Source organism: Petaurus breviceps, unplaced genomic scaffold, assembly GCF_028583685.1.
Source record: "Petaurus breviceps papuanus isolate PSGF00001 unplaced genomic scaffold, PetGlider_PUasm1.0 140, whole genome shotgun sequence".
Lineage (NCBI taxonomy): Eukaryota > Metazoa > Chordata > Mammalia > Diprotodontia > Petauridae > Petaurus > Petaurus breviceps.
The window spans coordinates 19653918-19680870 of NW_027185698.1; the positions used below are offsets into that span (position 1 = coordinate 19653918).

Here is a 26953-nt window from a genome sequence, read left to right on the forward strand (position 1 = left end):
CTTTCTTTCTTTTTTTTATTTTTATTTTTATTTTTTATTTTTAAGCAATCGGGGTTAAGTAACTTGCTCAAGGTTACACAGCCAGTTATTTCTGGGTGTGGTGCTGAGTGTCTGAACCCGGGATTCGATCTCCAGGTCGTCCCAACACTGGAGCCGGTGCTCTTACTTGCTGTGCTACCTGGCCGCCCCCTCTTTCTTTTTTCTTAAAATGATCTAGATTATGTCTATGATTCTAAACTTAGGTCATGTTCCACAGAGCAGTCCATGAGTCTGTAGTCTCTGTCTCCCCTGATTGTAACACACGAGAGTCTATATATTAAAATTTAGCATTTAATTATCTATCTACTCTTTGTTATTTCATGCTAGAATGAAGCTCAGCAGCCCTGAGAGCGAACAAGGCAGCTGGTTACTCGTAAAGGAAGAGGGAGAAAAGGGACAAGTAAGCACCTACTGTGTGCCAGGCCCTGTGCTGAGCACTTCACATATGTTATCTAAGGGCTGGGTTTCTTAGAGAAGGTGAAGAGGCTTCTCTTGAACAGATACTGCCCAGAGAGAGGGACAGTGAAGTTCCTAGGGACCCCAGTCCAGGCACAGGGGGGAGGAGGGTGTGTTACAGTCTCATCCACAATTAACTCATGAAGAAGGGGCAATTTAGGGGTTGCACTTCAAGAGGAGACTGGTGCGTTTGAGAAGAAATAGATTATATCCTTAAAATCTTGAAGTTTGGGTAAAGAGATTGGGGTAGAGAGGAAGACTTTGAGCTAGGTGCTGGACAGTAGGGAGAATGACTTAGAGATCTTCAGATCTATGAATCTTCTCATTTGCCTGTTATATATTTATATCTATAGCTATATACCCATATGGTCATAGATAACTAGAGATAAAAATAGTTATACTAATATGGATATAGATAGACATAGACATAGACAAAGATATAGATAGCACAGGCCACTGAGAAGAGGCACGGATCTGAAGATCTCCACATCATAATAGATAGTTCTATTTCCAGCTCTGTATAGATCGCTTTGTGTGTCTCTGTCTTTGTCTCTGTCTGTCTCTCTGTCTCTCCTCTTTCTGTGTCTCTGTCTTTCTCTTTCCTCCCCCTCCTCTCCTCTGACAACTGCTCAACTACCACCACCCTGCTGCAGGCCCTCATGCCTAGACTATATATAGCCTTTTGGCTGGTCTGCCTAAGTCCCATCCTACTTTTGTTCATTCACCACTCAGCTATAAAAATGATTTGTTTAAAATGCAGGTCTACCCTTTGTCACCCTCATATTTAGTAATGTCTAGTGGTTCCCTATTTTCCTCCAGAATCAAAAATAAAAATTGTTTGTTGTGCTTTTTATAACCTGGTCCCTTTCTACTTTTGCAGACTTCTTATATAGCACTCCTGTCCACATAATCTATGATCCAGTGATGTCAACATCCTTGCTATTCCTTAAACAAGACACTCTGTTTTCATTGGCTGTTTCTTATGCCTGGAATTCTTCAGCCCCTCCTCTCTGTTGTGTGGATTCCTTCAAGTACTAGCTAAATCTCATCTTCTATGAGAAGAATTTCCTGATCTTCCTTAGTGCTATTGCCCTTCTCTTTGTGATTTTTCTCCATTTTATCTTATCTGTGTTTGCACATAGATTTCACGTGTTGTCTTCCCCATTGGATTGTAAGTTTCTTCATTGTAGGGACTGCTTTTTGCATTTCTTTGTATCTCCCAGGTGTTCACATTGCCTGGCACATAGTAGGTGCTTAATAAATGCTTGTTCACTTAAAAACTCTTGGGGAGTTTGTCTTATACTTATTCCCACAGTATGTAGCAGGGACTCAGTAAATTATTTTGATAAGTTTATTTTATTTTATTTTTTATTTTTTGCTTTTTGGAGGGGCAATTGGGCTTATTTTTAAAAATCAGTAAATGAAGCATACTTTTAGATGTAGAAGCATTTCTAGAGGCTGAAATATCTTGCATTTGTGAAAAATGATTGAATATAACATGAAACATTAATTTGTGTAATGTGAAAAGCCATATATACAACATAAGAGTACACTGAAAAAGTTGAGAGAGGTATATCAGAAATATTGAATGTTCCTTAGCAGTTCATGTGGCTGTGGACTTTAGAAACACAATATTATTATTCTGTATTTGCTTTTTTTCTCTTTCCCTTCCCACAACTCATCCCCAGCCTCTACCCATCATGGAGGAGATTCTAGACGAGGCCTGACTCAGGCTACTCTGTTGGTAAAAGTTTAGAAATGGAACAAAGATTCAGCTTTGGTTCCATTGAGTGCAGCTCCCCCTTTGTCCAGTGTTTGCCATGATGGTGGACTCTTGTCAAAAAAAAGGTTTGTTGACTCCTGGGCCATGTTGAGAAGTCTGTCAGGTCTGAAGAAGGCTAACTATTCCTGCTCTAGGACTTTGACTTAGGTGATCAGGAAACTATGAGAAGAATTTGAACCTGAGTTCCTATAACCAATTAAGTATGGGCGATGATTTCATTATCTTTATAGTGAAAAATGAAATAAGTCCAAATCAGATTAGTATTATTTTTTGCTCCTACCCCTGGAGAATATAGGAAATGAAGAGATTTTTAATGAAATCATTTTTAAATATATAAAAATTAACATGGAAATGAGAAGTTACAAAGGGAAATCTCTATAAGATGCTTTCCCTCACTGGGCCCAAACCAGTCAGGCAATAAGCCACTTTCTTGGATAAAAAAAGGAATTTGTAGAGGTTTATTGATTCTTTTTAAGTCACCACAGATACCATATGATACTGCGTTAATTTTATCCTAATTGGTTAAAATTGCTAATGAACACTGAAAAAAATCATACTGTTTGGGAGGAAGTTATTGGACAAATCTGACCACATAAATAAGGTAAACAAATTAGTCTGAATACTTTAGTATAAACCTGCCCATATGTTGAAAAATTTGAGTTAGTTATTAGGTTTTTTTTTTTAATCTATGAGATACCAAGAATTACTTATCTTCCGGTATTGATGTATATAAAACTAGACATTAGAAGGAATGTAATAGTTTCTCTAATGTAAAAGTACATAGTGTTCCTTATTATTAGAAATAAGCAAGTACAAAATTTATATTTAGCATAGGGAAACTAGTACTGCAGCTTTGTGAGTAATCATAAGTTTGAAATGTGAAGGGTTTTTTGTTATGGGTGTGTATATGTGTTTAATTCTAATTTTGTATTCTTACCACTTTCAATGATGAATTAGAATACTAATGAAACAATTTGTGGGCCTCTTGTCATGTATAAAGTAATGTGTAAAGTACTGTGCAAAAACAAGCATGGGGAGGGGTGGCTAGGTGTTGCAGTGAATAGAGCACCAGCCCTGAAATTAGGAGGACCTGTTCAAATACAGCCTCAGACACTTAACACACACACACACACACACACACACACACACACACACACACACACAAACTAGCCATGTGACCTTGGGCAAGTCACTTAACCCTACTGCCCTCCAAAAAGCAAAAAACAAAAAAAACAAGCATGGGGTAGGAGGATCTCCACTTTTAAGGATCTCATACATTTTATTGGGGAAAAGATAATAGCTACATATAATTAATGATATGTCAATAAACAATTACCACGTACATCCTGTAGATAAGAATTGTCATTGAGTTTAAGAGGAGAAAAGTGAGAACTTTAAAGAGTGGCAAGAAGTACTTAGTAAAGCACTCAGCATATAGTAAACACTAGACATGGAAAGTAACATAGAGGGGATTGGGATTTGAATTGGGACTTAAAGATTAGTTAGGATTTGACTAGATGGAGAAGAATGAAGGAGATATTTCAGGCAGAGGAAATAACATAGGAATAAAGAACACAGGCAAAGTAAAAGTGTGTTTAGGGAATAAAAGGTATACCATTTTCCCTGGAGCTAAAAGAAATTTTTAAGTGTTAGAGCTATATAGAGCCTAGGTCATTTATCCCCTACCCTCGTTTATTTTTAAGATAATTGAGAACAAGAGAGGTAATACAGGTAGTAAATATAGAGATTGGTTTAGTTCCTGACAAGTCCAGTGCTCTTTTTTATCATAGCTGGGTGTTGAGCGCCATTAAGGACTTTTATCTTATAGGCAGAATGGAGACATTGAAGATTTTTGAGCAGGAGAAGTGATATGACCAAAAGAATGCTTTAATTTGGTTATGGTGAATAGATTGGAAAAAAGAAAAGATATAGCATTTGGGGGAAAATCTTGGAAGCTGTTGTGATAATCCAGGCACAAAATGAAGGCTTCAGCTATGATAGTGGCAGTTAGTAGAGTAGAGAAATTTTGAATTCACATTTCTGATGATAAAGTAATGTGTGAAATTATTATTTCATTCTTTGAGTCATTTTGAGAACCCTGGAATAGGGGAACTCTATTTTTTTTTCATTCTGAATCCATGATTTTTAATGTTAAAAAAAAGTCAGAAAGCCATGATGAGAACTTTCTTTGTAAGTGCAGTGTTCATTGTTTAGTTTTTATTATGACTCAGAAAAAAAACATGCATGTTTTTATATAGATAAAACTTACTTAGAATATTTCAATGTACTTGTTAATGAATTAGAAAGTATATTTTTCTATGCTTTTAATATATTAATACCTGTTTTTTTTCGTAACAGGGATCTGAGAAACAATCTTATTAGTACTATAGATCCAGGTGCTTTCTGGGGGCTTTCCTCTCTAAAAAGATTGTAAGTATTTGATCTTATAACATTAATTTGAACTTACATAAGTAGCTGTTTTACTACTTGGAATAAATAGTCATATGAATGTTCCAATAAATGTTAACAAGAGTAGCTAGTAAGAGTATTATTAATCTTTCAGTTATCTGTGGGTTGGGATTGTGTAACATGAACACTCGTGAAAGATTTTACATTTATTTATTTATCCTGCTTAAAGTTCACTGGTCTAGATGTAATATAGAACTTTATTGAGTACTGAACATGAGACTATTTGTGTGAATAGTATTGTATTTATGTATATTAACAGTAATACAGTCTAATGCCATGTTAGGATTTTTTGTGGGGTAGGTAGGAGGGTATTCACTTTATAGTGTTTACTATCAACTGAAAAATTCTATTTCTTTTTCTAATGAATTGTTGCCTAGTTAAATCTGTTTTCATTCTTTTATTTGTAGTCTTAGTTGAACACTTTTAGCATTCAGTATATATTAATAACTTCTCAGTTATTTTGTTGTTCTTCCCAGTTGCTTAGGCTTGGTAAAAATAGCCAAAACAGCTTTGGTTGCTATTTGTTTGTGATGACTTGAACATTATTATTTTAATGCCTTTTCATAAGTTTAATACAGAATAGTTTTAATAACATAATGGTAGACATGTTTTCTTATAATCATTTGATTTATATTTTATCAGATGAAAAAGGCTAGCTGAAATTTTCTTAATAGAATTTGGAGAATTTTGAATTACCTTGAGGAAGAGGAAGAAAAATGGTTTAGGTACTTTGTATAGGAGGATTGGCCCACTATTATTTTAATTTAAAATATAATTGGTTCTATAGCCAACAATTAATTAAAGCCCTTTTCTAACTCAAGTTCTTGCCTGATATATAAGCTGTTAAGCCTGCTGAAGAAGCAATTTTAGACTCTATGTGAAAGTGAAGGATTTGTTATCTAGTACTTTACTAGCCAGAAGACCCCAGAATTTGGCAATTAGCATGTCTCTATATAGCTGAACCTAAAATATTTTGAAAGTGGCATAATTAAAATAAGAAATTAAAATTGTCTTTAATTTAGCCAAGCATTTCAAAACATAAGGAAAAATTGGAATATTTAGTCAAAACTTTATAGATAGAATAGCAAAAAATTTTTTTAAATCCATCAAAAGTAGCAGATACTGTATAACAAAATAATTTGATTAGAACTATAGGAAGGTAGAATAGAAGTAGTGTTGCTTAGTGGATAGAGTACTAGACTTGGAATTAGGAAGACTTTGGTTTAGATTTAGCCTTTGTCTCTAGCTGTGTAAGTTTGGGTAAGCCAATCAGCTTTAGCCAACTCATTGGGATTTATCTACCCAGAGGTAGATGATCATGTTGTCTTTCTGCTTTTGTTTCTCTACACCGAGGAAATCAGAGATCAAAAATCGCAGAGGTCACATAAGTGGTTATTTAAAAAAATAACAGAAAAGACTAGTTAAAGTAATTATATTTAGACAGTATTAGAAGTAAATAACTGAAATACCTCCATATTACTTAGATAGGAGATAAAATCAGAAATTAATTCAGTTTTTTGCCACTGTGATCAAAACTGCGGTTTCTTTAAGTTGATGACACAGAGAAGAGGCCTCAAAGTCCTAATAGAATTTAATAACTTGGCCTCCTTTAGCCTCCTTTCCATACTGGTCACGTTTTTCCCATCACTCATTGTCAGGGTCCTCTCTTGCCTTTCTCCAGTTAACAGCCCATTTAGTGTAATGTCATGAGTCTTTTTTCATTGTATAAGACATGAGTAAGAATTTAATCTAGAGGGGGATCTTCTAGATCTCCCCATTCCAACTTCATGTGTGAAGTCAAATGAAAGCTGGGGAGAAGGATAATGAAACAGTGTGAGGGTGGAGGAAGCTAGTTATGCTGAAGTATTATTCAGGAGGTGGGTTAGTTGGTTCACATTCCAGTTCTGATACATACTAGGTATGTGATTTTTGAGCATGTTACTTGAACTCTCAGAGAGTTTTCCAGATGGAGTTGAAGAGAATAGCAACACCTCCGCGTACCTCTGTACCGTGCCACCTGTAGTACCTCTGTACAGGGTAGTTTTGAGGAATATGCTTCACAGTCCTTAAACTATACTTTATCTACTATTTAAACAGATGACTAATGACACTTGGCTTCATGTTGCCTTGCCTCTGACTGTGATGCCTCCCTCTTTTCTTCTACCTTTTTGGATCTGATTTCTTTTAAGACTTCTGCTGTGCTACCTTCTCTGTGAAGATCTGTTTCCTCAGCCCCTGGCTGCTGGTTACCTCCCTCTCACCTTTTATTCATTTTGTACTTATCATGGGCATACTTTTTATCTAAGAAAAGACAGCTTGGTGAAGTGGACAGAGAGCAGGCCTCACAGCCATGAGCACCTGAATTTCAAGATCTCCTTCTGGTAGCACCTGGCTATATGACCTGGGTGAAGCACATAGCTTCATCCTGCTCTAGAGACTTCTCTAAGACTGAGCTTCATAGAAGATTCTAATGTGAGTTGGTAGAGGAAGTTTCTTCTGTAGAGAATTCCTTATACCAGTGAAATCACAGGTCTTATCTCTGTCCCCGTCCTTCATATTTATATATATGTATGCTGTCTCCCAATTTTAATATAAGGTGCTTGGGTGGGCCAGGAGCGGAGGTGGGAGCAACTTTTGCTTTTGTCTTTGTATCTATGCCCAGCACTTGACAAAGTGCACATGGAAAGTGTTTAATGAATGCTTGTTGACTGGCTGACCATACTGAAAAGAAAAGGTACTGTATGTCCATCTGTGCTTTTTTCTGTAGGAAGGTGAGCATTAGCCAGGAAACCTAATTGAACAATCTTATGTTTCACACATACATTGAGAAGATTACACTTTTTTATTTCTTTCTTAGGGATTTAACCAACAACAGAATAGGATGTTTGAATGCAAACATATTTAGAGGACTCACAAATCTTGTTAGATTGTAAGTATACCTTTTATTTCTGTAAAACTTTAAAACATAATGCAATGTTTTATTGATAAAATAGTTTATTAAACACCAACTATGCACTGCGGGTTACAGTTGAAGGTGATGTGGCTGCTGCCTCCCACAAGGTGTCAGTCTAGAATATGGACTCTTGTGGAGCAGAGACTGTTTTAATTCACTCCTATATATTCAAGCAGTCTCCCTGGTACAATGTAAGCCTTTCAAGAGGAGGTAGTCTTTTATACTTTGTCCTTTGTCTTTAGTACCTGACATATAGTAGGTGCTTAATACTCATTCACTGATTTATTTTCACATTGTCTTCAATTGTACTTCTTTAATTCAGTGAGACAATATTCATGAAGGTGCATTGTCAGCTGTAAAATGCTGTAAATTTGCAGCTCTTACTACTGTTTCTACTAGTACTAGTATACTTTTGAGCAGTGCAGTGGTAAGAATTCTGGTCTGGAGTCAAGAAGACCTGAATTCAATTATGGACTCAGATACTTACTAGTTGTATCACCCTGGGCAAGTCATTTAACCTCTGTCTGCTTCAGTTTCCTCATCTGTAAGGTGAAGGAAATAACAACTACTTTCTAGGTTTGTGAAGATGAAATGAGATATTATAAAATATTTAGTATAGTTCTTGACATGTAATAGGTATTTAAAAGCCTGCCTTCTTCCTTCTCTCCCTCCCTTCCTCCTTTCCTTCTGTCCTCTCTCCCATCTTTCTTCTCTTCTTTCCATCTTTCCCTCCTTTACTTCCATCAAATAAAACTGTTAGAATACTGAATTTGAGGAAGTTAGAATCTTCTTTTTTAAATTTAGGAATGGGTTGCTTCTCTGTATAGCTTCTACCAGTTGTTTAGAAAAATTATGATCTTTTCAGCATATATTTTAAAAATAAAATTAATCATTGGTATTATTTAGTTTATTGAACAAGTATGTAACATAAAGATCCATTTTGTTCTTTTTATTTGTGAGATTAACTGAATTAATTGTATTTGCTTCTTATATATCAATTGGAAATTAGTAGAACTATTTTTTTTCTAAAGTATGGTATATTTTCCATTTTAACTTTAGACTTTATGCCAGAAAAATGTTTTCTTCAATAGGTAACACAGATAGAAAATGTTTTAAGCATCTCCTTTTTAATTTTACCTTTGAGTTGTTACAATACTCTGAATATTTAATTTGTTAATAACTGAAGCAGCATGGTGTAGTGGAAAGACTACAGGATTTGGAAGTATAAGACTATTTTGATTCTTCCACTATTGTTGACTTGGAATCAGTTATCAGGAATCAGATATCTGGAACTCGGTTTCCTTATCTGCATAATGAGGGAGCTGGACCTCTAAGTCCATTACTGCCTTGAGAGCTATGATCCTGTGATTCTTGAAACCCTAAAATCGCTTCCAAGAGGACTAAGAAGAACATTACTAAGGTTATCTGAAGATTGATAGGGGAAAAAAATAAACTCATTCAGCAGCCTGACAAAAATAATTACATTAAGAGGACCAAGATCATTCCTATCTCCTTTAGCTGCTAGTATATATCATATATTCATTACAAGTTTTCTAGAGTTAATGAATGAATGACAAGGCAAGAAGGATTTTTTTCCCAACTATAATCTGAAGTACTTAAGAGGAAATTAGTGAATAAATAGTCTAATACATAGCTTATTTAAAACCATAGTAAATAAATTATTTAAAACAATATCTTCCTGCAGAATTAGAGATGTTTTATAAAAATCACATGATATTAGAATTGGGGCTGGAAAGGGACCTTAAAGTCATCTAGATTGAATGTCCCCTCTTTTTTTGTTCAGTTATTTCAGTTGTTTTGGACTCTTTTAGACCCCATTTGGGGTTTTCTTGGCAGAGATCCTGGAGTGGTTTGCCATTTCTTCTCTAGCTCATTTTACACATAAGGAACTGAGGCAAACAGGTTAAGTGATTTATCCAAGGTCGCAGGGCTAAGTAAGTATTTGAAGCCAGATTTGAACTGAGGGAAAATGAGTCTTCCTAACACCAGATTTGGTGCTCTTATCTACTGTGCCGCCTAGCTGCCACAGATAAGGTAACTGAGACCTTGAGAAATTAAGTGTTTTTCCTGAGGTTGTATATGGGTAGTAAATTGAAAAGCCCAGATTAAAATTCAGATCGTCTGACTATAAATCCAATTTGCTTTACAAGTGTACCATGTTGCTTCTGATAATATGCAGATTTTATAATTTTCAGTTTTAGGGTAGTTTTGGGGAAATGAAGTTCTGTAAAAATGGCATGTAGTATTAAATAAACATGTTTTTTGAAATAAAATGAAATTTTTTTGTTTTTGTTTTTTTTTTTTTCTTGCAGAAATCTTTCAGGAAATTTGTTTTCTTCATTGGCACAAGGAACTTTTGATTACCTTGGTTCCTTAAGGTCTTTGTGAGTAAATTGTTTTATTCATTAAATTAAAAATTTAGCCTGTTTAGTCATTTTCAGTCATGTCTGACTCTTTGTGATTTTATTTGAGGGTTGGTTTGTTTGTTTGTTTGTTTGTTTTTGCTTTTTGAAGGGGGGAAATGCAGGGCAATTGGGAAGGCAGGGCAATTGGGGTTAAGTGATTTGCCCAAGGTCGCATGGCTAGTAAGTGTTAAATGTGTGAGGTCAAATTTGAACTCAGATCCTCCTGACTCCAGGGCCAGTGCTCTGTTCACTACGCCACCTAGCCGCCTCAATTTGAGGTTTTCTTGGCAAAGATATTGGAATGGTTTGCCATTTCCTTCTCCAGCTCATTTTGCAGATGAGGAAACTGAGGCAAACAGTTAAATGACTTGCCCAGGGTCCCACAGCTAGTAAGTTGTCTGAGGCTGCATTTGAACTTGGGTTCTCTTGATCAAGCCTGGTGCTGTATTCATTGCCCTGCCTAGCTGCCTTTTTATAAAGCTGACATTTTTCATGAGAAAAAATTAAGTCATTTTCTAAACCCATTATAAAATATGCCTTTCCTGTCTATGGATGAAACATTCATAACCTATACATGATTCCAGGTAAATTTCAAGTTTTGAAAAAATATTCTTTTCCAGATATTATATAAGCCAACAGATTTTTGCTCATAACATTTGGTAATGCTCTTTTATTTGACTGTTATAAATAAATGATTTTTATTTGGTTTTCTTTACTTTCCCAACAGTAAACTTTAATTCATATTCATTTATTTGAGGACGTTTTATGCTTTTGGATTTTAATTTTGTTCATACTAACTAAGTACCCAACTCCTAGAGGTATTTTAGAATGCTCCTTTAATATAGCTTCTGCATCAACTCTTGTTTGTACAGGTGCTGTGCTAGTTCTCTTGAGCTGCAGCCTACATTGCAATTGAACCAAATTTTTTTTTTCTTTCTTCTGAGTATAACTCCTTTAGCTCAGACTGGACCAGGGTAACCTTTTTTTCTCGTACTTAAACAAACCAAACACACATAAAAACCATAATTAATAGATCCTACCCCTGTAAAATCTGTATTACTTAAAATTGTATTAATTTTCTGTTAAAATAATTTACCCAATCAATTATTTTCCAAGTTTCATCATGTGTTTTATGTCTGTATTCTCCAAATATAAATTTCCATACTAGAAGAGGAAAAGATGTCATATGTGTTGGTTTCTCTTTTTAAGCATTTTTTTCCATCAAACACATTTTTACTAAAAAAAAAAACCAAAACCCTTTAATTATTATGCATATATAATATGTTGGTTATTCAAATATCTTCCTGTCACCATCAATGGAACACATATTGTAAGAAATCTTATTCTTGTAGTGAGTTTCAATAAGGAAATTCTGATGACTAGGCTTTTTGAAAAATTGCTTTCAGTCATTATCTCTACTGTTGTCACCATAGAGAAGGCATCTAGAATAAGAACATTCCTTGCAGGTCACTTTCTCCAGGCAGAGGAGGCCTTTGCTTGAAAGTTGAAAGCAAGCAAAGGCTAATCACCTATTTTTGAAAATGATAGAAGTTTTTTTTATCTAAAACAGAAAAAGTCCAAGTTTGAAAACAATGGCAACAAGATCAGAAGGAAAGGTGATAGCTGGGAAAGAGATGGGAGTTTACTCAGGCTAGAATCCTGCATTTATTTTTATGCTCAGTTTTTGATTGTCCCTCTTTTCACCAAGTAATAGTTGATGTGATTACTGGTTTTACTTTAGCTCCTGCCAATATGAAAGCTACTTACATTGTATTCATTGTTTCATAAAGTTAAGTCACCAAGTTAAATACTTTCTTCTGATATAAATGTAGCTCTCTAATTTTAAATTCCTTCATGGGAAGTGTGAGAAGGATTTTCTACTTTGTTTTAATATACCAGTAGTCATTCTTATGAATTCAGTAGACTTTTATGGACAAAAGAGAATAAAAAATGAAAGATCATTTGAACTGACAAAACAAAAAAAGGAATTTAAGAAAGATGTTAAAATCGATAAACCCTTATTAAATTTATTCCAAAAAAAGGGAGAGTGAAAGAGCAACCAAATATAATTATTCACAACAAAAGCCACAATAAATTCTGAATATTATTAGGGAATCCTACGTAGAACTTTTTTTTTTTAAGTTAGAGAATTTAAAAGAAATAATCTGTGGTTTTATTGGCATATGTAATTCTCAGAGAGAAAATTCCCTCTTGCAAATGCAGATCAGTACCTATACTGCCATGCAAGAGATGAACTCAGACTGCCTTTTGTATAAATTAAGAAAAGTGATATGACACAAAATTATATTCATTTAAATTGACTTTCATCAGAATAAGAAATGATCAATCATTTTCAATTTACCCTGAAAAAAGAACACCTGGACCAGAGGAATTGATGGCTATATTTTCTCAAACTTTCCATGAACAAATAACTCTTTATTAATTAGATTATTCATAAATATAGAGAAATATGAAATATTACACTGTACCATTTAGGAATTACATATGATGTTGATTTTCAAATCTGGTAAAAATGTAGACCAAGTTTCCTAATGACCAAAAATATTATAATATTATTATGACCATATTATAATATAATGACCAAAAATATTAACTAATAGAATATATTAATACATTATAATAATGATTCCTATGACTAAGCACAGTATTTATATCCATCATGGGAGGTTGCTTCAATGTCATAAAAATAGGATGATAAAACAAAAAGAAAAAACAAGAAAGATTTATAATGTGTTGTACATTTGATAATGGTTCAGGGAGGGGTTTACAAAATAACTATAAGCGTGATTCCTTACATAACACAGCATTTGTTCCAGTTAGTAAGAAAAAAAACCATGAAGTATTAATATTAGTAGCATATTTTTAATTGCCAAATTAATGGCATCTACCATAAATTCTCTTGATGTTCAGAAATGAAAGGATCAGTATCAATCACCAACAGCCATTTATTAAGCACTTATTATGTGTCAAGCGCTCTTCTAGGTTCTGAGCTATATAAATAGGAAGAATGGAACAATCTCTATGGCCAAAATAATTGAAAAAGTCTTTAAAGAGGTTCCATTAAGTGGACATCTGAAGGACAAATAGGCAAGCCTTAGAAAGACCTCAGTGAGAGATAAAGAACAAATAATATTTTCATGTTAATAACAGTGCAATTTAATCATTTTCAGTAATTGTGATTTATATTTTGCATATTTTAGAGAATTTCAAACTGAGTACCTTTTGTGTGATTGCAATATATTGTGGATGCATCGATGGGTAAAAGAGAGAAATATCACTGTACGTGAAACCAGATGTGCTTACCCTAAATCACTTCAGGCTCAGCCTGTTACCGGTGTTAAACAGGAGCTATTGACTTGCGGTAAGGGAGAAATAAAATAAACACTTTAAAATTCTTATATTTTGGCTTTCCATCAGATGTTAATTCTGCACATTTTGTTTATTTATTTATTTATTTTTTTGGTATCCTATTGCACTGCATAAGTTTTTCTGGGAATACTTAGACACATCAAAATTCAGACTGTTATCAATTAAGGCACTTAAAACTAGAAAAATTACATTAATTTTTTTTGACTAAAGGGAATTTTTCACCTAAATCTTAATCTAGTTTCATCTTAACAGTTTCTTGTTTAGTGAAAGCTAATTTAAAATTATAGTGTATTATCCAATGTTTTCTATCAGTTAGCAATAGTGACTAATGAATAATAATGTGATTTTAAAGTAAAACAATATGTAACTTTCAAATGAGCTAATTATTCAGTTTCTCTAGGTACTAATTAGAATGTAGCTGGTAGAATACTACTATAATTCAATAGAGGGAACTTAAGTCTTACATGATACTCTAGAGTCAACTCTAAAGGTGACAGCTTCTATAGAATGGAACAAGTTTTTTTTTTTTTTAATAGTCAGCACAGTTTTTTTCCCCCCAGAATTTATCTATTTATTTTTAGTTTTCAACATTCATTTCCACGAGATTTTGAGTTCCAGATTTCCTCCCCATCTCTCTTCTGCCCCCCACCCCAAGATGGTATGCATACTGATTACCCCTTCCCCCAGTATGCCTTCCATTCTATCCCACCATTCCCCTCCTCTCTTACCCTCTTCCCCCTTACTTTCTTGTAGGGCAAGATAGATGTCTATACCCCATTGCCTTCATATCTTATTTCCTGGTTGCATGTAAAAACAATTTTTGTCATTTGTTTTTAAAACTTTGAGTTCCAGATTCTCTCCCTTCTTCCCTCCTCACCCACCCCCACTGAGAAGACAAGCAGTTCAATATAGGTTATATATGTGCAGTTATGTAAAACATTTCCATGATAGTCATATTGTGAAAGACTAACTATATTTCCCTCCATCCTAACCCACCCCCCATTTATTCTGTTTTCTCCTTTGTCCCTGTTCCTTTCCCCCTACTTTGCTGTACCGTAAGATACCCAATTGAATGTGTATATTATTCTCTTCTTAAGTGAAATCCAATGAGAGTAAGGCTGATTCATTCCCTTTCACCTCCCTGAACAAAAAAATTTTCTTTTTGAAAACTACTCAGCTCTATTTTCATTTATCATATGAATTTAATTCAACAGTGGATTTACTGATACTGTCATTATGTTGGTGATCTGTTTTTATATTTGATTTTGTTTAATATTTCTATATCTTTTCAATTTAGGTTTGTAGCACTATTAGCTTACTACATTTTCTTCCCAAATGATTCTAGATCCTCCTCTTGAATTACCATCTTTCTACATGACTCCATCTCATCGTCAAGTGGTTTTTGAAGGGGACAGCCTTCCATTTCAATGTATGGCTTCTTATATTGATCAGGACATGCAGGTATTGTGGTACCAGGATGGAAGAATAGTTGAAACTAATGAATCTCAAGGTATCTTTGTTGAAAAGAACATGATTCACAACTGCTCACTGATTGCAAGGTAATTTTTTTTTTTTAAGGAAAACATTATTTTTGTAGACTATTTATATTTTTGGCTTATATTATTTGAATTTCAACTTGTATTTTTATCTTAACTAGTTTAGAACTTTAAAAATGTATTTATTTCTTGTTTTGTTGTTTGTCAATATCATATTAAATAGTTATATCTTATCGCTTTCCTAAAAAGGAGCATTTTTCTAAATGCTTAGTATTTTTTTTTACTAGGTTAAATTTTTTAGGAATTGGTATTTTTTTAACTCCACATCCAATTTTTAAATCCCTTTATTGCTGCTAGATTTTTATTTCCTGCTTTTTGGATCTCTTGTCATTTTAAGCTTTCAGCCTTGAGGAACATATGTTTTTAAAGCAATTTGGGGTTAAGTAACTTGCTCAAGGTTACACGCCCAGGTGTTTCTGGGTGGGTGCTAAGTGTCTGAGCCCGGATTTGATCCCATGTCATCCCGACTCTTGGGGCCAGTGCTCTTACTTGCTGTGCTACCAGACCGCCCCTGAAACATGTAACTTCTTAATCTCAAAATGGATTAGGAAATGGGAGACTTAGAAAAAGAGGGTATTTGTCTGCTTAAGAATTGTCCAGTCTTCTCCCATTTTGATTGTAATATTTAAAAAAAAAAAGTATCTAGTGGTTAATTCTTCAGAGTACTCTGTGAAGTCTTCTATAAGAGCTCAGCAGATATAGGAAATTACACTTATATAGGCACATAATATTATTGCATATATATATATATATGTACATGCATGCTTAGCTATTCAAATCTTGATACAGTTCCACCATTACTTTGTGACCCCCTTCACTTTATATTATCTTGAATGTATTAATGCTACATATTGTACCCTAAAGGGATGATAATTATATCAGTATTCAGGTGATTCATGTTATAGAGAATAGACATAAATAAGGTGAATGTCAGGTACCAGGGGCCTTAGGCCTACATTCATTTTTCATCCAGAATCCATAAATCATAGATATAAAACTGTCTGTTAAACTTAACTTTGTACTGTTTTGATAGAAATCAGATTAATAAATAAATCTTCTAGAATAGTTGCAACCTAGTTTGAAGCCTTTGGTTTTGGTAGCGTGTGTGTGTGTGTGTGTGTGTGTGTGCGCGCGCATGCGTGTGTGCCACTTTTTCCCTTTTTTTGGGGGGGGGATAGCATTTTCTTTTTTCCAATTATGTGTAAAGATAGTTTTAAAAATTGATTTTTTTATAATATTTTGACTTCCAAATTTTTTATCCTTCCCATCCCCCCTCCCCAAGACAACAAACAATCTAGTAAACATATTTCCAAATTAACCATGTTGTGAAAGTAGAAAGAGAACAAAAGGGAAAAGCCATGAGAAAAAAAAAATGAAAAAGTGTTCAGCCATTCTGCAATTGATGAACAACCTCTTAATTTCCACTGCTTTCCCACAACTAAAAGAGCTGCTATAAATATATTTGTACATGTGGAACCTTTTTTTATGATTCTTTTTGGGATACAGATGTACTAGTAGTATTGGTAGATCAAAGAATATGCAGTTTTATAGCCCTTTGGGGTTATAAAAAGTTCCAAATTGCTCTCCAAAATGGTTGGCTCAGTTCACAACCCCACCCACAATGCATTAGTGTCCCAATTTTCCCTACATCTTCTCCAACATTTATCATTTTCCTTTTCTGTCATATTAGCCAGTCTCACAGGAATGAAGTGGTAGTTCAGAGTCGCGTTACTTTGCATTTCTCTGATCAGTAGTGATTTAGAACATATTTTCATCTGAGTACAGATAGCTTTAATTTCTTTCTCTGAAAACTGCCTGTTCATATCCTTTGACCATTTATCAGTTGGGGAATGAATTGTATTATAAATTTGACTCAGTTCTCTATATATTTGAGAAATGAAGCCTTTATTAGAAACATTTGCTTCAAAAACTGTTTCCCAGCTTTCTGCTTTCCTTCTAATCTTGATTGCATTGCTTTTGTTTGTTCAACAACTTTTTAATTCAATGTAATCAAAATTACCCATTTTGCATTTCATAATGATATTTTCTGTCTCTTATTTGGTCATAAATTCTTTCTTTTTCTGTAGATCTGACAGGTAAACTATTTCTTCATCTCCTAATTTGCTGATGATGATATCACCCTTTATGTACTCATTTTGATCTTATCTTGGTATGCAGTGCAAGATTTTGGTCTGTACCTAATTTCTGCCATACTGTTTTCCAGTTTTCCTAGTATTTTGTGTCAGATAATGAGTTTTTGTTCCAAAAACTTAGATCTTTGGGTTTATCTAATAGTAGATTACTATAGTCGACTGTCTTGTATACCTAACATATTCCATTGATATACCACTCTATTTCTTAGCCAGTACCATATAGTTTTGATGATTGCTGCTTTATAATATAGTTTTAGATCTGCTGTGGCCAGGCCACCTTTTTTTTCATTAATTCTCTTCGTATTCTGGACCTTTTGTTCTTTCAGATGAATTTTCTTCTCATTTATTTTTATATTTTATAAAATAACTTTGTGGTAGTTTTGGTGTGGCACTGAATAAGTAAATTAGTTTAGGTGGAATTATCATTTTTATTATATTAGCTTGACCTTCTGTAGTGCCAATGCAATATTCACAGCGCACATGATCATTATAAATATACCTGCATGGTTCTTAATTGCAAAATATAGCAAACTCTCCACGTAGAAGACAGAAACGAAACATTTATTCAGACACCAGAAAACCAAATCCCTAAACCAGTAAACTGATTCCATCTTAGAAACAAAGAAGTTAATAAACCATAACAGCACAGAGAGCCACAGCATCCTTTAGCCTTCCCACAAACCAATATTTACTCACAAGCCTATCTGTCACCTTCAGAAACAAACTCTTCTCCCAGCCATCTAGCAGGCTCTGACTCCCCAGTTTCCTGTGGGCTCTGCTCCACCTTTCAGCACACTACTCACACCACAGGCTCCATGTGATTACATTCAGCCTATTAGGGGGCAGGGTATATTTTCAGAGCAGGAAAAGTCTCAGCCTGTTATGGGGCAGAGTATATTTTCACAGCAGGGAAGGTCTTCAGATTCCCTTAGGCTTATTAAGTGGCAGGGAAGATCTTCAAATTCCCGTTACTATTACACCTACCCATGAGCAATTGATATTTTTCCAGTTATTTAGATCTGAATTTATTTATATGAAAGGTGTTTTGTATTTGTGTTCATTTAGTCCCTAGGACATTCATTTCATTGACTTTAGCAATGAGTAATAGGCAGCAATACGTAACAATTACTACTATATTTGTGGGTACATATTAAGATATCTTTCACCTGAATTTCAAGTCTTTCATCTCCTTATTCTTCAATATGATATACATAAGGAATGCTAGATGTCCAAAAAAGAGTAAGTTTATTTTATGTTTTAATGAACTGAAGTCTGGAGAAGTATATTTCTAGGTAAAAACATATACCAGACCTGATATAGTCAGTTGATATCAATTTATAGCATAATGTTTAAGGCAAGCAGAGATTAATTACACTGTCATCCACTTGGGTAGATATCTGTAGTTCAGGACCTTGGATAGTTCCACAGGTTCAAAGTTGCTTTGCTAGATTTATTTGATTTTTAGTAATCAGAAAGCATTTTTTAAGTGCTTGCCGTGTGCTAGGAACTGTGCTGAGTCTGAGGTTACTAAAAGAGGGAGAAGACCCTGCATGCCACAACACGTGAGGTAATGAAGGCCTACACTAGAATGGTGGCAGAATAAAGGTATGTATTTGAGAGATGTTGTAAAGTTAAGTCTTCAGGCCTTGACAACAGCTTGTATATAGGGGTGTGTGTGTGAGTGTGAGAGTGAGAGAGAGAGAATGAGGAATTTAGGATGACTCCTAGCTTGTGAGTCTGAGGGACCAGGATTTTGTACTCTACTGTAATAGGGAAGGTAGGAAGTGGGGAGGATTTGGGTAAAAGTTATTATGTTTATTTTGGATATAATGAGTTTAGATATCTACTGGACATCCAGTTTGAAATATCTGACAGTAAGTTGGAGATGTGATATTGAATGTCAGTGGGTATATTGGGACAAGAAAGAATCATTAATGGTAATTAAATCTGTGGGAGCTGATAAGATCCTTAAATGAAGACGTATAGAAGGAGAAGAGAAGAGTGCCCAGAACAGAACCTTGAGGGACACTTGTTGTTAGAGGATATGGTCAAGAGGAGGATCTAGAGAAGGAAGGCTTATGTTGGTAGAAGAAAAATCAGGAGAGAGTGGTGTCCTTAAAACCCAGAGAGAACAGAGCAATCAGGGAGGAGTGAGTGATGAGAAATGTCATAGGCAAAGTGCCTACTTGGGGGCGGAGTCAAGATGGCAGAGTAGAAACAGGATTTCCGTGGGGCTATGGCTCTCACCTACTCCAATTCATGTAAAAGGGAACTCTGAACAAACTTAGGAGCTACAGAACCCACAGAGAAGCTAACCTCCTGCTGAGGACAGCCCGGCAGGCCAGCAGGAATCATCGACCAGTGCAGCACTCTGGGAGCTGACCCCAGCCCCGCCGAGACTTAGGTTTTAGCCCCAGGGCCGGTCTCACCAACTGCTGCCTGGAGGGACTTCAGATAACCAGCAGCAGTGGCTGTTTCCAGAATTATCAACACATAGATGCGAAGCACAAAGTGAGAGATCAGTGCAGTGTTGATTTGGGGACCAAGTAGTTGGGAGTACATCGGCTTTTGCCCCTGGGGCGAGAAGCCACTGAGTTGCTGCGCAGCCACAGCCACGTGGATTGTGGTCTAGGATGGAGGTCCTGGGATTTGTGACCAGCTTGCCAGAGCGTGTGGAGGCTTCAGAGAGGGCACTCAACTAATACTTTCAGCATCTGAGAAAACCCCAGCATTTGCAATGAAGCTCCCCTTTTGGCAGAGTCCTGCTGTGGCAAAAAGCCCAGGGGTCAAGTGACTGAAGGGTGACATGACTAGGCAAAGGAAGCAAAGCAAACAGAAGAATCTAACATTAGACTCCTATTTTGGGGACACAAAGGATCAAAGCATGAAACAGGAGGAAGACAGTGAAGTCAGAACTCCTGCACCAAAAGCTTCCAAGAAAAATATGAGCTTGTTACACGCCATAGAGGACCTTAAGAAGCAGATAAGAGAAGTGGAGGAAAAATTGGGAAGAGAAATGAGAATGATGCAAGAAAATTATGAAATGAGAGTCAACAGCCTGACTGAGCAAAATAACACCTTAAAAAAGAGACCAACTCAAATGGCAAAAGAGGCTCAAAAAGGCAATGAGGAGAAGAATGCCTTAAAAAGCCAAATTTGCCAGATGGAAAAAGAATCTCAAAAGCTCACTGAGGAGATTCATTCCTTCAGAATTAGATTGGAGCAAATGGAAGCTAGTGACTTTATGAGAAATTAAGATCCTATTAAACAGATCCAAACAAATGAAAAAATAGAAGGCAATGTGAAGTATCTCATGGGAAAAACCACTGACCTGGAAAATAGATCCGGGAGAGATAATTTAAAAATTATTGGACTACCTGAAAACCATGATCAAAGAAAGAACCTAGAAATCATCCTCCAAGAAATTCTAAAGGAACACTGCCCTGATATTTTAGAACCAGAGGGCAAAATAGAGGTTGAAAGAATCCACCAATCACCTCCTTAAAAAGATCCCCAAAAGAAAACTCCTAGGAATATTATAGCCAGGTTCTGAAATTCCCAGATTAAGGAGAGAATGTTACAAGCAGCCAGGAAGAAATAATTTGACTATTGTGGAAACAAAATCAGGATAACCCAGGATCTGGCAGCATCTACATTGAGGGATGGAAGGGCTTGGAATATGATATTCTGGAGGTCAAAAGGAGCTAGGATTAAAACCAAGAATCACCTACCCAGCAAAACTGAGTATCATGTTCCAGGGGAAAATATGGTTATTCAGTGGAATAGAGAACTTTCAAGCATTCTTGCTGAAAAAAAAAACAGAGTTGAATAGAAAATTTGACATTCAGATACAAGGAGCAAGAGAAGGTAAACAGAGAAAAGAAATCATAAGGAACTTATCAAAGTTGAACTATTTACATTCCTACATGGAAAAATGATAATTGTAACTGATGAAACTTTTCTCAATATGAAAATAGTTGAAGGGAATATAAATATATACATATATATTTACATTTATATATGTCTATATAGAAGTCCATATAGGCATGTGAATACATATGTAATATGTTTACAGGTGAACATAGAGGGCACACAGAGAGATTGAGAAAAAGAAAAGGTCATTGGATTTGGCAACTAAGAGATAATTCGTAACTTTGGAGAGAACAGTTTTTGTGTAATGATAAGGTTGGAAGCCAAATTTTAAGAGCGTAAAAAGAGAGGAGAGAAAGTGGAGGCATCTGTTGAAGATAGCTTTTTTGAGGAGTTTACAAAGATACAAAGAGCAGAAAAGGTGTAGGATGTTAGTGGAGTTGGAAGGATTAAGTGGGGGTTTTTTTCAGGATAGAAGAGACAGAGGGATGTTTGTAGGCAGTAGGGAATGAGCCAGTAGAGGGAGAAATTGAAAATAGCAATCTGTTGGAGGAGATAGGATGGAAAGAGATCATTTGATTAAGTGGAGGGTTTATCCTTGAGAAAAGAGTAAGGCCACTTAGTCATGAGAAATTGATGGAGAACAGATGGGGGAGATGAGTGTTGCAGAAATACTTGAGTTGATAGATAAAGAAGAGGAGGGAAAAGGGTGTTCACAGGAAATATTTTTTAAAAAAATATGAGGCAAGCTTCTCGAATGAGAGAGTGAGGGGGAGGGGAGCCATATGAGGTTTGAGGTGGAATGAAGAGACTTGGAAGAGTTGCTGTGGAGAGTGGAATAGTGAGGTGATATGGCAGATAGTACTGTCCACTAGCACTGAGGGTCCTTTTGAGATTGTGTAGCATAAACTGGTAGTGGATCTAATCAGAATGGTTGCATGATTTTCTCCTCCTTTATTCAGTAACCCTTATGTAGGAGTGAAGGCAACCAATGGGAGTGATCCCAGGTTGAAGCTTAGCAGCACAGTTGGTGAAAGAAGAGGGCTAGGGCTTCAAGAAAGGAAAATAGTGAAGAGCTGAGTTGGTTCACCACGGGGGTCAAAGATGAGGAGGAAGTGGCTAATGTAGGGGAGATGACCTGGGAGAAAATTGAGGGATCAAGGGGTTGGAGGTCAACAGTGCAAATGAAGACTAGGATAATGTAAGGGAAAGCAGAGGGAGGGGCGAAGAGCCAGTAGATTATGGTTAGATAAGAGATATTTTGATTTTTTTGAACAGAGGTGGAACATTTGTGCATGATGGCAAGAACAAGTTTATGACCATCTTTGTGTGTGACAAGAACTTTCTGGTTGATAAGGTTTTTGATACACTAGTAAATTCTTTTGGATTTTGTCAATCATGCTTTATTGCCCCCACCATCTTTGATATCTCTGTATGAGTACTTGAGTGTAAATGTACATGTTCCACAGAAGTGTGCATGTCCTTAGAAGTTCTAGCAGGCTGTCCAGATGGAACCTCAGACTTTTTTTTTTTTTTTTTTTTGGTTTGGTAGTTTGACCTTTTAGTATTTTACTTTCTCCTAATTCAATGTTCTGCTAATATTCTAGAGGCTATTTCTTCCAGGATGCTTTGTCTGCAATTAGGTTAAGTTGCTACCAAATAAATACTGTTTCTTTGCCTAGAACTTCATAGTTAGAATATTTGTAGTAGTTGATAGAGGAAGTGGCATAATTTTCCATTTAGTTGTGCTTTTTTCCTTAAAGATTAGAACTCTGAGAGGATCTTGAAAAATGAGGATACTAATTAACTCTTGGTGTGATTGTGAACTGATCCAGCCATTTTGAAGAACAGTTTGGAATTATGCTCAGAGGTATAAAAGTTTTGACTCAGCAGTGCCACTATTAGATCTCTTTCCCAAGGTGACCTGGGAAAAAAGGGAAAGAACTTACATGTTCTAAAATATTTATAGCAGCTCTCTTTGTGGTAGCAAAGAACTGGAAATTGAAGGGATGCCCATCGATTGGGGAATGACTGAATAAGTTGAGGCATATGATTGTGATGGACTTTACTATTCTGTAAGAAATAACAAGCAAGTTGATTTTAGAAAAACCTGGAAAGACTTGCATGAAATAGTGCAGAGTGAAACAAACAGAACCAAAAGAATATTGTATGTAGTAATAGCAATATTGTTTGAAGAGTAACTGTGAATGACTAAACTCTTCTGAGTAATAGGAATGTTCAGATCAATTATGAAGGACTTGGAAAATGCTATCTACCTCCAGAGGAAGAATCGATATATAGAAGTATGTATTGTATGATTCTACTATATATATCTGTATCAAGTGTTGCGTGTCTGTAATGTGGAGTTGGGAGGGGGCAGGGAGACAACTTGGAACAAAATGTAACAAAATATGTATAAAATTAAAAAATGGAATTCTAATAAACAGGTAAACATAAATCTCAACTTCTGTTAAGGCTGATGTTACATAAATTAATATGATAAATTAACTTATTGGTGTGTGGGTTATAACTTAAAACAAAAGTTATTTTTCTGCTTTTCATTTCACAACTGACAGCTTTTTTTCTCTTACCTTTAGTATTTTATGATATTTATTTTTTCAGTGACTTTGTGAATGATAACTAATGATATTTTGTGTGTGTGTGTGTGTGTGTGTGTCTGTCTGTCTGTCATTAATTTCTCTCTACAGCGTCTTAACTATTTCAAACATTCAGGCGGGATCCACTGGAAACTGGGGCTGTCACGTGCAGACCCGACGTGGGAACAACACCAGAACAGTTGACATTGTGGTATTAGAAAGCTCTGCCCAGTACTGTCCTCCAGAGAGGATAATAAACAATAAAGGTGATTTCAGGTTAGTCATGATGAAATCATAAAAATTAGAATACTGTGTTTTGCTCTTAATCTGCCCTGCGTTGGGTATTTTTTTAAAGTTACTTTCTCTGTTGTTTTCATTATTTTGAATTGTTGAAGATTAATTGTACAGTATTTTAATATTTGAAGTAAATAAAGCTATTTCCTGTTAAAGCATTCATGTATTATTGTTGAATTATTGTATTTTGAAGCCATAATTTATTGAAGTAACAGGTTACTTATAAATTGTTTCAGTATTAAAAATAAATTTATTTGGCCAGAGGAAGTCTTGGTATTATGTAAACTTAGAGTCTGTTTTGGGTTGTATTTTAGGACTACTGTACTTTAGCACATAACATGATTGTACTTTATGACAAAGTAGTGACTGTATTTTCCTTAAAATCATAAGAAATCCAAGTCCATTATTATATGAATGATAACTCCTACATTTCTTTTTTTTTTTTTAAGCAATCGGGGTTAAGTAACTTGCTCAAGGTTACACCTTGCTCAAGGTTACACGGCCAGTTATTTCTGGGTGTGGTGCTGAGTGAGTGTCTGAGCCCGGGATTCGATCTCCAGGTCGTCCCAACACTGGAGCCGGTGCTCTTACTCGCTGAGCCACCTGGCCACCCCAAAGCAATTGGGGTTAAGTAACTTGCTCAAGGTTAAGTAACTTGCTCAAGGTTACACGGCCGGTTACACGGCCAGGTGTTTCTGGGTGGGTGCTAAGTGTCCGAGCCCGGGATTCGATCTCCAGGTCTTCTCAACACTGGAGCCAGTGCTCTTACTTGCTGTGCTACCTGGCTGCCCCCCTACATTTCTTTTTAAAAATATTTTATTTTTCCCAATTACATGTTAGAACTATTTTTTACTTTTTTGTTAGGTTTTGAGTTCCAAATTCTATCCCTTCCTCCCTTCTTTCCCCCTTCCCTGAGATGGTAAGCAACCTAATATCAGTTATACATGTGCACTCGTGTAAAAAAATTTCTATATTAGTAATTTTGTACAAGAAGACTACAAAAATAATGAAAGAAAAGAAAAATAGTATGCTTCAGTCTGTATTTGGACAATATCAGTTCTTTCTTTGGAGATGGATTTTTCATCATAAATCCTTCAGAATTGTCTTGGATTATTGTATTGCTGAGATTAGCTACGTTATTCACAGTTCTTCATCGTACTATATTTCTGTTACTGTGTATAACATTCTCCTAGTTGTACTTACTTCACTTTGCATCATTTCAGGTTTTTCTGAAATTATCATGCTTGTCATTTCTTATATCACAATAATATTTCATCACAATCATATATCACAACTTGACAAGCCATTTCACATTTTATGGGCATCCCCTCAGTTTCCAATTCTTTCTCACCAGAAAAGAGCTGCTATTAACATTTTTCAACAAATAGGTCCTTTTCTCTTTTTTTGGATCTCTTTGGGATATAGACCTAGCAGTGGTATTGCTGGATCAAAGGGTATGCAGTTTTATAGCCCTTTGGGCATAGTTCCAAATTGCTCTCCAGAATGGTTAGATGTGTATTTCTAAATATAACGTTAAAACCAGTTTGATAAATTGTTGTTTAAGCCTTGTTTTTCTCTCTCTTCCTAATGTCTTCCAACTACATTTATTCTCTCTAGCATCACTCCTTCACATCAGACCCTGGTGTTTGTTGTCTTTGAATAAAGTTCATATTTCTTTGCATGGTATTCAAGGCCATCCACAACCTGATTTCTAGCCATATGTCATCCTACTTATGCTTCAGGCAAATTAGATTATTTCCCCAGCCATACTCCACATTTTTCTGCTACTGTGGCTTTGTTCGCTAGATTCCTTGTGATTGGAAATATTCCATTTCCCTGTCACTGTTGCGTTTCTGTCCTTTTACCCCTGAGCTAAAAAAAATACCTTTCTCCTAAACACACCATATTTTTACATACACATATGTATACACACATATTATATATATACACATATGTATGTGTATGTAAATATGCATGCACATAATATGCAATATCTTATAAAATTATATATTATGTGATAGTTATAATGTAATGTGCAATGTGTGATATATAATATCTCATATACTATATATTCCATTTTTTTTCTAGTTTATGGAATAAAACGAGCATTTATATAATATAGTATAAAAAAGATGATTGAACATGAACCTACAATTTATTACGTACATGCTAGTCCTTTTAAATATATAATAAAGTTATTTTATAAATTTCTTTACATTTGTTTTTTAGGGCATCATCACTTACAAAGTACAGTGTTAATAGTATTTTTTGTATATATCTGATAATGGGGTAGACTATTTCCTTGCCAAGGCTAAGCCCTTTCTCAGCATGTTCATTTGATCCCATTCTTCTGAATTTTTCAGCGTATTTTCCTCTCAGTCATTACTTATATCTCTTTAATTGTCAGCCTCTCCTTTTCTGATAATTCCTTCTTTTTTTGCCTCTACATATGCCCAGGTTTCCATATCCTATCCTTAAAAAGTCTTTCACTAGACCAAAACTTCCCCTCAACTTAGCCTTCTGTCATACTCTTTCCTTTCACAACCAAACTCAGATTTTTGGAAAAAATTGTTTATACCTATTGCATCTGTTTCCTTTGCTCCCATTCTTCAGTCCTTTGTAATCAAGCAAGCAATTGCTGATGTGCTATTGAAGCTTTTTTGTTGTTCATAGCTTTTCCATCTAGCCTCTTCACTAATTTTGTGCTTTAGTGTTTGGACACTATTCTTATGGGAAGATTCCTTGCTTTTGTAGTCATCCTCCATTCGCTGCCTTTTCTTCTGTCTTCAGTCTTTTTCTTTTTCATATCTAAGTTGATTAATAAGTTCCTTGTGTTTCCAAACTTGTCTTTTTAGGTAACTTTTTTTCCTTCTCATTAGGATTGATTCATTTTGGATTTTCAGAATATGATTCATGAGTTTGCCATTTTTTTTGTGGGCATAATTTACTTGTAGGATTTTAGAACAT

General features: G+C 35.3%; 1 protein-coding gene across 3 annotated transcripts in view; it reads left to right on the forward strand.

The window, feature by feature from the left end:
- The window catches only part of ADGRA3 (adhesion G protein-coupled receptor A3), a 154558-nt gene that overhangs the window by 36557 nt on the left and 91048 nt on the right, over positions 1-26953 (forward strand). For 2 of the 3 annotated variants that reach the window (XM_069069086.1, XM_069069088.1), the window contains exons 3-8: positions 4637-4708; positions 7605-7676; positions 10034-10105; positions 13348-13508; positions 14862-15075; positions 23804-23968. In XM_069069086.1, the coding sequence (XP_068925187.1) occupies positions 4637-4708; positions 7605-7676; positions 10034-10105; positions 13348-13508; positions 14862-15075; positions 23804-23968 (756 nt within the window). The remainder of the gene's footprint in view (positions 1-4636; positions 4709-7604; positions 7677-10033; positions 10106-13347; positions 13509-14861; positions 15076-23803; positions 23969-26953) is intronic. The other variant, XM_069069087.1, reaches the window with a different exon arrangement.